At 36.5% G+C, this 15,684-nt stretch overlaps 1 protein-coding gene across 1 annotated transcript; it reads right to left on the bottom strand.

Annotated features, from left to right (window-relative positions):
- Positions 1–1,804: 1,804 nt before the first annotated feature.
- LOC136819532 (dynactin subunit 5-like) lies at positions 1,805–14,970 on the bottom strand. Its single transcript, XM_067075766.1, has 6 exons — positions 14,818–14,970; positions 9,752–9,820; positions 9,168–9,286; positions 4,292–4,403; positions 2,805–2,907; positions 1,805–2,272 (listed from the first exon to the last, which is right to left on the bottom strand). Exons 1-6 carry the CDS (start codon positions 14,863–14,865, stop codon positions 2,148–2,150), a joined length of 576 nt encoding a protein of 191 aa, XP_066931867.1. The 5' UTR covers positions 14,866–14,970; the 3' UTR covers positions 1,805–2,147.
- Between the last annotated feature and the right edge of the window lie 714 nt (positions 14,971–15,684).

Genomic DNA, 15,684 nt, shown 5'->3' with positions numbered 1-15,684 from the left:
TATTATGGCTAGCATGGAGTAAAAGACGCAAATGGCGTTTGGCGTTTTTATTCAATCTTGCGCCACAACAGATTGTATTATAGAGAAGGTGCGTGTCCGTGAGTGGGAGCGCATAGACATAAGAGTACGAGAGTAAAACGTAAAACCATGTCGTATGTCTATGGTGGAAGGGAAGACTTCAAGTACTTCAAGGGCTTCCTTACATCTCGGGAGGACCGCAAGTGCAGTATAGGTAGAATTCGTCAAGGCTTCGAGGTCGCGGATACAAATACCCTAAAATGGCTCATTTCAATCTTATCAAAATTCAGCCAATCCATCATGCTGTTGTTAAAATGATATTTTTTGCGATGCAGTATCCGCAGAGCCTCAAAAAGGCAAAAAAGGTATACACAAAGAGAATTCACAAAACAAAACTATTAGAAATAAATACTGATTATATTTCAATTCAAAAATAAAATCTACCTACAATTGTTAAAAATATATGTAGTAGCAGATATAGTGGGCAGAGGGGTATCAAGACCCCCCCCCTTAAAAATGGCACACTCCTCTTTTGATTCTCTTCTTTTTTAAATCTGTTTTTTTTTTTCTTTTTTTTTCTGTTTTTATTAAAAACGAAATTAAAAAACGAAAATTATTTCACTTTATTACCCTAGTATGATCGTTTTATAAACTTAGTATTTTTTTTTCACTTGTTGTTGTAATTATATCGTGCGGCCACCTCCTTAGTTTAGCATTATGTCTATGAGTGTGGTCGCTAGTCTCGCTTTCGTTGACAAATAAATGATTTACTTACTTACTTACTTACTTACTTTTAGCTCAACCCCCTCTTAAAAGTGAAAATTCCTCGACCTTTTTCCCAGGTTTAAGTTCAGCTCCTCTCTTTTTTCGACATTTTACGCACAAACTCTTATAATCTTACTATATTCCAAGGTTTTTAAAATGAAAAATACAATAATATAAATGGAAATATAATAATTGTTGAGAAATTTAAAAATGAATGGACAACACTCTTTTGTCCCTCTCAAAAAATTAACCCCCTCTTTTTGCCCAAGCCACCCCTTTTATTTGAAATGTTCACAAGCCTCCCCCTTCTTTTAAATTCAGTAGAATTCTCAAACAACTCCTTTTTCAAGGGGGGGGGTGCCCACTTTAGCAGACACGCGTGACTTATGAAAGGAGAGGAGCGCATCATCACTCAGTTGGTGTTGTTGTGAGGATGGAATCATCATCAAAAAACCTGTGAGTATGCGCGGGAGAAAAAGGGAAATTCATGATATACATCACTGCAATGTCTTCGACATCAAACTATAGTCCATAGACCAAACAGCTGATTGGTCCCAAGTGACGTAAAATCAGTCAATACGTCACTTGCAAACAACCTGCTGTTGGGTCCGTGATGCGATGTTATTATTGGTGCATATCATGAACAAAAGCTTTCTGCATTTGTTGAGAACGGGGCCTAATAAACTAAGCAATCTGAATTTATTTTTCAGAATATTAATATTTCATCATATTTACATTGTTTTCGTAACACAATATTCTGGCAACGAAATAATCAAGTTTTCTTTTCTCCTCCTTTTCACGCGTCCAAAGAGGATCACCATAAATAAGTGATGAATATTTCAAACGCATAAAGTTTGCATTTATTTTCAACGGTAATGTATCTAACTAATGACACATTCCACCAAATTAATCACAGTATCCACATCTTCAATGGAGAGTCAGTTTATAATGATAAGCTCGAGCTCTTTGGAGTGTGCTAAGCCCCTCTTTGGAGTGTGCTAAACCTCTCTTTGGAGTGTGCTAGCCTCTCTTTGGAGTGTGCTAGCCTCTCTGTGGTCGAAAACATCACCTTATCCAGCAAAATTCATCTGAAATGTCGCCCGAATTTCGTACTCTCACTAGTGAATCATAAAGAGGTGCTCAAAATTTTTGATCAAAAGAGATGAAAATCAGCTTTCAGTACAAGTGCTATCAAAAAAACTTCAACCTTTTTTTAAAGATTGTTTTTTTTTCATTGAGAATAAGTAATGAAATGACATCTCCCTGAAAGCTAGCCGTGTCTTTGTCTCTCTCGCATCAAAAACTTCGAGCACACTCCACATTAAACGTCAAAGTGGGTGTAATCTTCCGAGTGGCGTCACGATTCACCTCCGCGTGGGCGTGTTAGCTTTGACAGTGGCGGGGTCCACCTTGAAATGGTTGAAGAAGCTTTTGGTCATCTCTACCATGTTGTCTTGAGTACATTCAGGTAGTTCGCCCACAACTCGCGCTACGGTGAGGAAAAAACGAGCATAAATAAGAAAACGTTGTGACTGGATTCGCGTTGGCAGAGTAAAAACAATTACACTAGGACAAGTCAGATCAAAACACAGCTAAAAGAGTTGACGAAGGCTATTAAGGAATATTCAACCTTTACATAGAGAGCAAGTGTTTCCGATTCCTACATACACGCTTTTCTTTTATAAGGAAAATGCTTATAAGAACACAGGGGTGAAAATCCTCTAAATGCAGCCTGTGCAGCAACCAAGGTCAACGACCACTGTACTTTCACAGTGCCTCCAGTAGACTTGCCGAATGGTCGAACAAAGTAAGGAATTTCTAAAGAGCTCAGCGTTGTTTGTTCCTTCCTTGAAAAATGCTGACCAAATATTTTGCCTTTAAATATACGTTTCAATCTCCGCTTGAGAAAAGATAAAGATGGACAGGCTTTCTTATGGTGAGTTGATTCTTATTTTTTTTACAAACTTCGGAAAAAGTTGACAGTATTCAGTATTCAGAGTTTGCAGGGCTTGGTAACTTACCGGGAGAGCCCGCCATTATAGTGAAGGGCGGGACAACAGTTTCGGGCGGAATGACAGTGTTGTCAGCTATAACACAACAGTCTTTCAACACTGAACGACGACCCTAAAAAAAAACAAAGGATGATTGAAGAAAAATACAAGTGATACTTTTATGGACCTACCTGGTTATGCATTTAACACATATATAATTGATATCTACGTGAGCGTGACCATTAAAAATTCATTCAGAACACAAATAGTGACGATCTATTAAAATTAGTCATTTGTTTCTTATTAAAAAAACGATATTCTTTCATATTCAAGACTTTGTGAGCAAAAAAAACATCTATCTCATCAAAAATTTGAGTAATTTGGCTAAGAACATTGATGTATGCTTATTAATAGTGATTCTTATAGATAAACATGCGTTTTTTGAGCCAACAAATTTTTTTTGAAAAAATCTGCTTAGCCATCTTTTACCCTACTTTCATGCAAAAAGTCAGAAAAAGTTAAAAATATCAATTTTTCACAAAGTCCAAAAAACCCGTTTTTAGCCGTTTTTTGGCCCAAATTGGCCCAAAAATATTTTTTTCGAAAGTCGGGCTCCGTCACATTCGAGGGTTTATAGTTATGCATCTTTATACAAAAAATCATAAAAAATCAAAGAGCCAATCTCGAGAAAAGCTAATACCTAAGTAATTGATAATGTGCTTATGAATAATTATCGAATTTGACCAGTTTTTCTATAAAAACACGCCAAGAAACCAAAATTTCATGTCTAAACACACACATTCTTCAAAAGTAAGCCCTCATGAGCAAAAAAAACATCTATCTCATAAAAAAATTGAGTAATTTAACTAAGAACATTGATGTATGCTTATTAATAGTGATTCTTATAGATAAACCTGCGTTTTTTGAAAAACAAAATTTTTTTGAAAAAGTCTGCTTGAGCAATCTTTTACCTATGATGGTAACTTGCATGCAAAGAATCAGAGAAAGTTAATGATTTAATTTTTCACAAAGTCCAAAAAACCCGTTTTTTAGCCGTTTTTTTGCCCAAATTTGCCCAAAAACTTTTTTTTTCGAAAATCGGGCTCCGTCACATTCGAGGGTTTATAGTTACACATCTTTGTGCAAAAAATCAGAAACAACTAATGAGCCAATCACGAGGAAAGCTAATAACGAACGAACAGACGAACGAACGGACACAGGTTAATTTATAGGACCTCCACCCCACCGGGGTAGGTCCAACAAGAAAGTTGTTTGAGAGGAGGTACGTACATTAAGAAGTTTAAAACAAAACGAACTCTAGTCTGAATCGCAGACCTCTACAGATATATTTCCTATGAGAAACTCTTTTCGCTTGAGGATCTGTACAGAAGTCAAAACAAAGCCTCACTATTTTGTTACCTTGTAAACAATTCAAGAAACTTAACTGAAATTCTTGTACCATCGAGAAGAGACGAGAGAAAATGTGATATGGAGGAGCAGACAAAGAAAAGTCTTACGATGACGCAATTCTTTCCAATGTAGACATGTGATCCAATTTGAGCGGCGTTGATGATGGAGTCTTCTTTAACGAAAACGTGATCACCAATGTGTAAGGGAAAGAACGCTCCACTGAAAGATGGAAAGGAAATCATGACTGCAAAATCACGTCAAAATATCGTCAAAATATCGTCCAATCTAGACTGGAGTCGTTTAAAATGCGTGTAATACAGTAGTATAGGCGTTATATGATAATACGATTATAGTTAAGGGATTTGGTTTGTATAAACTAACTAAAATTTGTTCCCTCCATAACGTTTTGCTTTATTTCTACTATGTCTGAATTAGTCGTCTAACACACTGAAATTCCTTCCCCTTGAAAATTACACTGAAATCAATTTTTTATGACTGTCATTTTGAGAATCCTTGCTAGATTTTAAAGCTGTAAGTAGTTAATTGAAATTTGAAATCCCGCACTCAATAAAAACGTGAGATATGACATGACGTCCTTCTATTTATCCCCTTTAACAAACGAACTCTCACCCATAGGGTCCTCCAGGGTTCAGGTACCCCCAAAAAATCTAGGTACCCCCAATCATTTTGGTAACCTCAAATTTCTGGGGGTGGACCCTATTCTATCACCCTAAGGTGTATAAGGGTGTAAACAAGAATCGCAAAATTGCGACTAAATATTTCCTTAAAAATGAAGGTCATTATTGACATATATAAAAAAGCACACATAATAAAGTATACATATATATTTGTCCAGAAAGAACTGGCATGTTGTTTGCTTTGATTTGGTGTTTAAAAATATGTACTTATCAGTCCTAAAAAAAATACAAATTTGAATATAATGAGGGCAATAAGTCTGGTTAAATGTTACTTTATTCACAAGATTTAACGATTTAAGGATTACTGAAAAAATACTACTGCAGATGAACTAAACTCAAAAACTAAAACTTTACAATAAATTTACATTACGACAAAGTAAAAATCTATCTTTAATAGCAACAAAGAAAAAAATGTGGCTCAAAGTTTTAAAGCATTTAAATAGGTTGTAAACAGTAGACCTTTTTTTAAAGAGGCAGCCATATTGAATAGTTATGTACTCCAGCATAACAATGATACAGCCATGCATAATTACTGTATCATGCATATTTTAAAAATTCAGTAGGTATAGAGAATTCAAGATTTGAAAACAGACACTGCATTGGTTTACAAGACTAGACTAGAGAAAGATGTCAACCATCCACACGGTTCATGAAAAAAATAAAGTATTTATCAAAAAAAGGTTCTCTTTTTTTTGGTAATCAATACACCGTTTAACAGGTGTCTGTTGCGCACGCGTATGAACACTAAAGTGAGCATTTATTTTTACCTACCGCCTCTACAGTGGAGATGGCGAGACTGTTAAACGGTGTATTCCAACAAACAACAATCAACCAACAAAACCCACACCACCAAAATTGTAAAAATAAGTCAATATAATTTCTATCAACAATTTCTCGTAAAATGTTTTATTTCCAACATTCTGACCGTCTGATACCAATCATGGCTGGAGTCATCATGTGTAAGAGTGACTGTGTATAACAACAAAAGTTTATTGAAAATCATCCCACGGTCATGGTGAAGCTAAAGATTTATCAACCAAACAAAACTGACGCCAAGTCAAATCTGTCGCTTAAAAATTTCCATGAAAATTACAATCGAAACTTTATCTCATAAAATGCTTTTTTCAACATTCTGGAGGTGTTCAAAGTTAGAGGTATCATATGTAGAGCCAATCAATACATGAAAAGTCATTTGCTATCCCATTTGCCATGAGATATACAAGTCAAGAAATCAAACAATAACCAACAAATCATGTCTCTTCACTTTATTTCATGTCACATCGTGTTTATATGGGGTAACCAGAAAGTCAATCCACAAGAACAGCCATCTTCCTTTATTATGGAGTGTTCCAAAACTATTGGTAGGTTGTTTGGAAGTAAAGAAACCCACACAGTTTGATTTATTTTAAAGATTTAACTTGGTGAAAACAAACTGCATCTTTCTAGCAAAAACTCATGTTTCAACCTGCTACATAACAATTGCCAGTCGGGTCTGCTACTAACATGTAATAGTTTTATTATAACCGGGCTTGAGAATCCGTAAGGAACTTGTAACATATATTATATATATAGTTTATCAGTCGACTCGAATCATGATACATTACTTATACTTCACTGGGTGCATTTTTCGCTGTGAAATTAAAAACGGGCGTCAGTCAGGGCGTACGGAAGGCGTTTTGACACGGGAAATTATGGAGAAAGCCCGTTTTAATAAATATTTCCCTTTTGGAAAACGGGAAATATTTAATTATGTTCTCGCCCTAGGCTAAAACGAAAGTGACTTCTAAGTGTTCCAAATTTAACTTCACACCCTCATACACCCCTGTCTCAGTGAACAAGTCTTATTAAGAGGGCAATCCCCCCCTAATTGTATGAAGTATTGTCATGGTGGATTTATGATCTACCATTTTATAACTATTGCTATAGTAGCCATAGATTTATAAAGTCCAAAGGGTTAGATGGAGTGCTTTAAGCTCTTCCAAGCAATAAAAAAGTGAATATCGCAAAAAATATTGCTGCTATTGTTTTCGAAAATCCGCGAAGTTTCTGATTGGTCAAGCGCTGAAATTTCATTGTAATGTCACGTGAATTTGGTAGGATTTCTTACCTAACCTCGGCACACTTTTCAGCAAAAGCACGGGCTTCGGGCTTTATAAATCTATGATAGTAGCCATCTTATTCAGCAATATAAATGATATGATGCTTAGTGAATGAATTTGAAACACTTCTTTGTTTTTTTAGTGAAAAGCGTGTAAAGCAAAGCTTAACAATCGTATCGAGGAAGCTACAGGCATCTCTCGACATTCTAAGTCGATCGTTTGTTCAATGATTTCGAAGGCGAAAACATTGTATTTGAATGCATTTTCAATCTCTAATTGTTAAGTTTTAATTACTGAAGAAGTCAACCACGGATTTGTCGCTAATTACATCTAATGTCAGTTTATGCTTGTGCCCTGAATTCTACAATGCCTAAAAGGCTCTCCCCTTCTGCCAACGTTGGGTTCCAGATTCGATCCCAAATACAAATTTATTGTTATCAGAGAGACAGTTTCCCTTGGCCCTGTGACAGTACCGAGTTTTTGTATGTGTGTTTTTCAGCGACGGAGAGGGTAAGGTTCTAATTTGGCTAGATCCTGACCAGCTGAGGACGAAGGTAAATCAGCACTTTTACCGTATTCGATTTTGCGGGTCAGAACTGCGGGTTATTCCTAATCGCTTCAGTTACTCTACCGTCCTCAAAAGTGCAAATACATAAACTCGCTAGTATTGATGAGAGGAAAAGTGTGGGAAATGTATCACCGCTTGAGGGATGAGAAAATTGCCCACGTTCTGATGAGCACGAGAAGAAAGGGGATTATGTTCTTAAGAAGGTTAAACTGAAAGCTTTTCTTACAAAGCAACAGTTGTATAATAGAAAAAAGGGGAATAAGGGAACCAATGTCAAAGACGTATTGTGAGGAAAAGTTACAATTTACACATGAGAAAGTCAACAACTGAAAAGTACTATCGTATTACTTCGAATAAACGCCCGGGGCTTTTATCTAATTTTTTCGATTTCAGGAGGGGCGTTTAAAAGAAGGGGGCGTTTATTAAATTATTTTGGTCTATAGTCGAATATTTAGAGCAAATATTCCCTTTCTAGTTCTTTATCAGGATTTTAGTGCAAAATTTCTTTGGTTACAAGAAATGAGTAAAATCTTTCTTTTCAAACCCAGTTAACTCTGGTAGTAAAGTATTAAAGTCACAAGTTTCTAATTTAAACGCCCCTCTCCTAAAGGGGCGATTATTCGAATGGGGCGTTTGTTTGAGGGGGCGTTTATTTGAGGGGGCGTTCATTAAATCATTTTTCTTTTAGGAGGGGCGTTTATTCGAGGGGGGCGTTTAAAAGAAGGGAGGCTTTTATTCGAAGTAATAAGGTATAAAGAGATAAAACAGAGCTGAGAATAATTAAATTCGATCCTTCACTTGACCGCTCAGTTTCCTGGAATATTATCATGCACAATATTTTGATTTCAAATTTTTTAATTAAAACACATCACATTGTGAGTGACGTCACTTTTGAAAATTATTAAGTAGCAGAAAAGTGTGCTCAACTTTTCACTATCAAAAACAATTAAACTTGAATACTCTCGTGTGCTTAATTGTAGGGGGGGGGGGTGAGTACTCCAGATAAAAAACATAATTACATAATTAAGTGCTATTGACCTGATTTAGTTAAAAATCCCTAGGAAAATGAAGGTTTTTGGCCAATTTAGGCACTTCGTAGCATACAGTAAAGGTCATAAAATAGGAGGGGGGACATTATAAAGTGATATGGGGGCGATTTTTTTTTTTAATTGCAAAATGACCCCCTCTACAATTAAGCACACAAGAGTATGTGTAAAGAACCATTATCCAGATGAAACTAAAGAGACTTTAAGTAGCAGTTCTGTTATAAGCACCATTTTTGAAGTAATTATTTCATCGACATTTTCCCGGGGAGGAACATCATTCATGATATTCATGACATAATGATTTCTACGGAAATACCCCTGTTTTAGCCAGTAGTGGCAAATTTAAGCTAGACAAAAGTTGCATGAAATTTGCCACTACTGCCAAAAACATTACGTCATGAATATCATGAATTAGATGGCGAGAAGAAAACAGCAAAGCTGGCAGAGGGACGATTCATTCATAGGACCTCAAAAGAGGTCAAGAAAAATGGACGTCAGTTCAATGCAATAGTAGAGAATAAGTAGTTCTGTAAAATGAAGTAATCTTTTTGCTGGTTGAAAAAGAGCCTTACCCTTTGCTGAATCGTTTGAAAGGCGGTCGAATGACACTCCTGCTGCTCAAAACACAAAAGCGTCCGATGCGAACATTCGCCAGGTCACCACGTACGATACACTCTGACATGATGATGGTCTGAAGAAAGATCAAGTCAGAATTCGAAAATTTCTTCATTTAGAAAAATAAGCCGTGGCCAGGACCAGAAGTAGTTTTAAGACCCCATTTTTTGTGTCAGTTTTGAGTCAGTTTTGAGTCATCTTTTTCACGTCTCTCTGTACTGTACCACTTTGGGTCAAAACCAGTTCTTTGGGAATGCAAAGAGCAGGTTTATAATTAAATAAAGAAGTTTAAAAAAACAAGAAGTTTATAATTGGAAATGTTTTCAACATTTGTGAATTCCCAGAACACATATTCAGGATATTTCATATTGTTAGAAGTCTTGTTGGTTATTTAAAGTATTACTGGAGTTAACTTGTCAGGGAGACTTCCTAAATCTTAGGAGGCCTATTTTTTACCTGGGACCGATATGTAGACTGCTGCTATGTTAAATAAATTCATGATTGGAATTCTGTAGAAACTAATTATGTGAAAAAGTAATACCTTTCCATTGAGGACAATGTTTTGGCTTCCACAAAGAACAGATTGCCGGCTCACTTTGTTTCCAGAAGCCTGAAATAAGAAATTAAAAATGTTCTACTAATTTCCTTTCAACAATCACGATGAAGAGAGAGGAGGGGGAGGTGGGTTGTGAAAATTTTTAGACTCTAAGAAACAGGGGGACTTATTGTGGAAGGGGTAGGAAAACACCTGGGAGAAATCAATTTTTAAACGACGGCATGTGCTGCCAAAAAAATTGACTTTCAAAATCGGACCCTTAAAGTGCAGCTCTTGAGCACAGGCCATCGTCAGTTAGCCACACCAGTATCCCACTGAAATGTATACCAAAGATCAATGCTGCAGAAGCACTATCTAATTTGTATGATATGTAGGCAATAGAATTTGCCGCTAAACTTTAAAGGGATTTAGAAAATAAAACCAGTGCTTTTCAATGAAATTAACATTTTAAAAAACTTTGAGAAATTACCTAAATTTTGAGCTAAAAATCATATATTTCCTATACTCAACTAGAGTTTAGAATGATGGTGTTTCTTTTAATTCTTGTAACTTTTGAGCTGTGGATAGATGAGAAGATTTGGCCCATGCCAACCTTGAAAACTAATTTGAAGAAAAACTTCACAAGAAAAAGATCTACAGGTGAGAAAACACAACCCAATGGGCTCTTCCTGGAAATCTTGCTGTTCATTATTCATTTACAGGTACAGAATTATTTTTACTATAGTGTGGTCTAACTTCCATCAAAATTATCTGTCACAACTAAGTGCTACCATTCAGATATTTTTAAAAGCAACCATTTTCTCAAGTGAAAAGTACAGTTTAGTCAAAATAGGTTAAATCATTGAAGTTAACAAAGAAAAGATTATTGATCTAAAATGTGAGAAAGTAGGTCATTGGGTAACAATGAAATGATTACATGTGATGTTTATATAATCCATTTTACATATTGACTACAAATTATACTATGCCTGATAATAATAACTTGCTTAAGAGCTGGGAGATATCTAGTCAATCAGAGGAGAAAAGTGTGAAGAACTTATCACATGCTGCTTCCTGGTTGATGGTCAGGCCTCAAGGCTCAAATTCTCTTGCTGGAGAGAATGAACTCTGGAAAAGGAGGAGGGCTCACTCTACCCATTCTCCCAGCAAGGAACTCTAAGATGAAGTGCACTGGGGGCCAGTAGAGATCAAGACTAGCCTCGTATAAACAATGATCGCTACTGCCAGGGATGATAGTAAACTAGCTATAAATCAAAAACATGAAGCTTCTGCTCTGGTTATTCTTTTTATCAACAAATATAATATACATGTAATGTATAACACTAAAGGCATAATACATGATGTACAAGATAAATAGCATAGAAAAATAACATCAATATAACCTAAATAATATAGTAATAGTAATATCAAACTTGGTCTGTTATTTAGCTTCCTCACATACATCCCCACTTTGTTCAAGACTTGTCCCCAACTCGACAGTTCTTTAATGATGTAACAAGTCTGTGATGATCTATAACCTTTAATTTCAATTCATTCATTCCATCAAATAAATGTTTTCATTTTAAACATGATCTTATTTTTTCGTGCTATATTCCTAGCATTAGCCAAAAAAGAATTGTATTTGCATAGATGATGGGTGGAAATGCAAAAAGGTATTCACGCAACATAACCCTGTTTTTCTTTTGTTTACTTCAGAGAAATTCTGTCGTAAACCTATGGAAATTAAAGAAAAAAGTTTAAAAAAGGGAAAAAAGGCTATACTGGCAGAGCTGCATGGTTCTTGCACTGTTATTGTACATTTGTTTTGAAATTTTGCTCCTTTGGTTGGTCAGGTATTTGATGGCTATGCAAGTTTCCCTCCACTGATACAAGTTACCCAATTTCACAGTATTAGGGTTCTATTTCTGTAATACCTACCTTACCTTTGATTACCTTTGATGTGTTTCAGCAAATTCTCTGCTCACTCAACCCGTGGGGTCCAGTGTTTGACCATGTCAACAATTGAATTCGAGTCAGCCATCCTGTAAGGGAGAGTAAGGGAGCAGTGGCTGGTCGGGAACATCTTGGAGAAATTGATCGAGTTGTTTTTTGAAAGAATTTTTGGCTGACTCGATATACTAAACGCAGAATTCTCTATGAGCCGTGGGGGAGCCATTATGGATTTTTGAGATGGGGGTTCCAGAGTTACGTGATCGACTGTTTGGATGGGTGGGTGGGTGGTTGAAAACGAAACCGAAAGTGGTCAGGGGAAGAGTGTGAAAATTAGCGTTTTGAGGGAGAAGTTGTTGCAGTGTCAATCTTTCGCAAGCCAAATCGCGTATTACGAACAACACCTCTAAATTGCTGAGTAAAGGAGAAAAAAAATCGAAATTCAAAATGGCGGCCAAGCCCACGCTGATAACTATCAAAAATCTTCGTTTTTCAATCAGCTATTGCAGCTCAATAAATCAATGAAATAATTTGAAATAAAAAGTAAACAAACCTTGAACCTTTCATGAATCCAAATAAATAAAAGTATTCATGAAAAGTGAAGATTACATTTCAAAATAAAACGATTTCCAAACCAACCTAAAGTCAGTGTCTGCCAACTAAAAATTTCTCTGCGGGGTCACTGGCAAGGACTTCAGACTTTTTAGATTCCAATTCTTGTATAGGCTGCAACTACACTGCCAAATGATCTGTATTACAAATACTTCCAAATGGGTCCATAAGTTAAGAAGATGAAATTATCATCTAGCACGGGGGTTTTGTTTTTGAAAACAAACTTCAAAATAAAATTGTTAAATGAACTTGTTACTTAAAATATCACTTACTTACATAATTTATTTATGATATAACACCCCTTTCTTAAATAAATGGCCTCTTAAAACAGTGTAGACCTAACTCTTCACACAAAAATTACGGAAAACGCATGTTTGGACTTTGTACCCTATGCTGCACTCAAGCACTTAAGCCAAAGTCCCGCAAAGGCGGGACAAAAATCAGTTTTTTGAAGTTTGCAAAAAAACGCCACATAGAAGATCTTTCAAATTCAGTATATATGTGAATAGAGCAGTAAAAAATACAACTTTTCTATTTTTCCTTTTTTTTGCAAAAGTACTTGGAATGAAAATAAAGGGATAATGATAATTGAATACTATCCATTGATGACCCGCGGCACTATAGTAAAGCTAGAATCGTTTCGCGTACACTTCGCTTGAGAAAATGATTGACAGATTGAAGTTTTCCACCCGCGCAGGAGTTCGCGGAGCGTTCTCGGCTCAATCCTCGGACCGCGCTAAAAATGGTAGACTGAACTGTGATAGATCATTTCGATGGACGTCGTTAGAATGTTTACAAGGCTCTTGACAGAAAATCGTTTGTTTTATTGTCAATGATGACAGTGTGGTTATTAATTTTGTTGGATCTGACAAATTGATGTTTGTAAGTGCACTTTATAGTTTTGATTCCCATTGAAGAATCATATTCTGGTTTTCATGTTATTAGATGCTGGTTTAGGAACTGTTAAAGTCTTTTATGTTTGCCCCAAGAAGGGAGAAAAATTTAATTTGACCCCCGGTTTTTTCTCTCTTTTTCTAGCTACTTCCCGCGTGTTAGTGTAGACACAACTTTAATCCGGGGAAATAAAGCGTTTTCATTGGTCTAAAATCACGGATGGTCACGTGACCAGAATTTTTATCCAGGGAAATGCTGTGGCGGCAATGTTTTGCTTTAGTGAGATTGACCATTTTGTTGTTTTGATTTGAGCAGGCGAAATTTCTGTACAAACCAAAAGGTCACCAAAATATGGCTTCGTTGGAATACTGGTTGAAACACAAATTGTGGCACGCGAGGCAACCGGACCTCTCTAAAAAAAGCCAGAAAAACAGGCCAGTTTTCAATGATTTTGCCCCTGAACTGTAGATATTATCAAAATTTTGTCCCTGTCCTTGAAAAGTGAGCAATCTCTGCCCTTGAAATCTCGATGATTTCTGCCATACTATGAAAACTGGCGACTGTACGTCTGGTACTCTCACTGACCTTTATATAACCCTGGACCAAACAATATCTGCCATCTTTGATTGGAGTTTTTTTAGAATTGGTACCCAAGGAGAAGCCATTGCAATGCTAAAAATTAACGTCTAACGCCGCTACATCATCAAAAGAATTTGAGAGAAAGTAGACCTAGCTCTCTCGATGCATTTACACCGCTATCGAGTAGTGCCGACATTAGGGTACCAATTTTCAAAAAACTCCGATCAAAGCTTTTGCTTGGCTGGGATTGAGAAGCTTTGTCCAGGGTTATATAAAGGTCAGTGGGTACTCTGGATAAAAAAAGAGAGTGTGGTGGGAAGAGCCTGGAATATAAAAGAGTAAAATAGTAGGGGGAATTTTGTTCGATTTTTTGGAATCGCTTGACTGTTTTGTTAGAAGCACTTGTTATACATTTTTGGAAAGCTAAGGGGTAGGGGAATCGAAATTACTATGTTTCCAATTTTTTTTTCGGACACTTTGGTGTGATTTTCGGACAAATATGACGGTCTCAGGCAAAAATCATAGGGTTAAAAATTAATGAAAATTTTAGCTCGAGAAAACGGAGACCTGTTGTATATTTTTGGAAAGCTCTCAAAAAATTAGGATTAGAGATATATTGCAAGTATAGGTGATTTCAGTACCTAACTCGAGATATTGAGCTTCAAAAAGCGCAAAAACTGGACAAAATAGCTGTTTCTGGCTGAAAAACACGGTTTTCAAGGGTTAATATCTCGAGTTAGGTACAGAAATCACCTATACTTGCAATATATCTCTAATCTTAATTTTTTAAGAGCTTTCCAAAAATATACAACAGGTCTCCGTTTTCTCGAGCTAAAATTTTCATTAATTTTTAACCCTATGATTTTTGCCTGAGACCGTCATATTTGTCCGAAAATCACACCAAAGTGTCCGAAAAAAAATTGGAAACATAGTAATTTCGATTCCCCTACCCCTTAGCTTTCCAAAAATGTATAACAAGTGCTTCTAACAAAACAGTCGAGCGATTTTACAAAATGCCCTCTACTAAAAGATAATACCGTTTCAATGAACTCAGCTTTGCTGTAGAGTCTATCAGGCAGTTCCATTTTCGTATTGAGTTGTTGCTGGCTTTGATTTGGTAAATGAAGAAAATCTCTTCAAAGTTTCTTCTCTTGCTGCCTGCAGTCCTGCCTGTCCGTTGTTGCTTGTCTGTCTGCCTACCTATCTATCCAACTTTGTTTTCATTTGAGCCCGAAGATTTCCCCGAATTTCCCGATCGGAATACAGGATACAAGAGCCGCAAAAATGTGGATTAATAGTTCATATCCGAAAAAATACGACGTACGTGTGGGTGGTACGTGGTAACGTGAGATGAGTGCACTCTTCTTCTTTGGCATTCGAGGTAGAAGTCTTTATCCAAGCACATGCTAAAGCTTCAAAAGTCGTGAAAATTACATTACGGAATTCCGCTATAGACAGCGTCAAGGATTCTGCAGTGGGAGGCCTGGACCCATCGTTCCCTGCGTATTATCAGAGCCTATATAGTATAGCGCCAGATAATGTTCTAGTTTAGCGTCCATCCGCGTCCATCAGTAACGTAAATAAAGTCTCGAATACACAGGTGGGGGACGAGGTTTGCTTGAACACTCCAGCCTCGTTTTCGGGGATTGTTGGGTCCAAACGAAATATTTTCAGATGAACTGATAATTCTCAGTTCCATAGTCACTAGAATATCACTCGACGAATACGTTATTCAATTGACACTGGTTCCTTCCTGTCAAGGATAAATCCATGTAAAATATTTTCACTATTTATTTCGAATATCTATGTAAGCCAAACAAATTAGACTTCCCGATTAAGTTCGTATCGTCGTTTGGTATACTTTAGGGTACAAACTTTCGCGATTTTCGCGAGTTTTAGCCCTT

The sequence above is a fragment of the Clytia hemisphaerica genome, unplaced genomic scaffold (assembly GCF_902728285.1).
Source record: "Clytia hemisphaerica strain Z4C2 unplaced genomic scaffold, Clytia hemisphaerica genome assembly, whole genome shotgun sequence".
Taxonomy (NCBI): Eukaryota; Metazoa; Cnidaria; class Hydrozoa; order Leptothecata; family Clytiidae; genus Clytia; species Clytia hemisphaerica.
The sequence above is the reverse complement of the archived record's forward strand: the minus strand, read 5'-3'. Positions and strand labels throughout refer to the sequence as shown.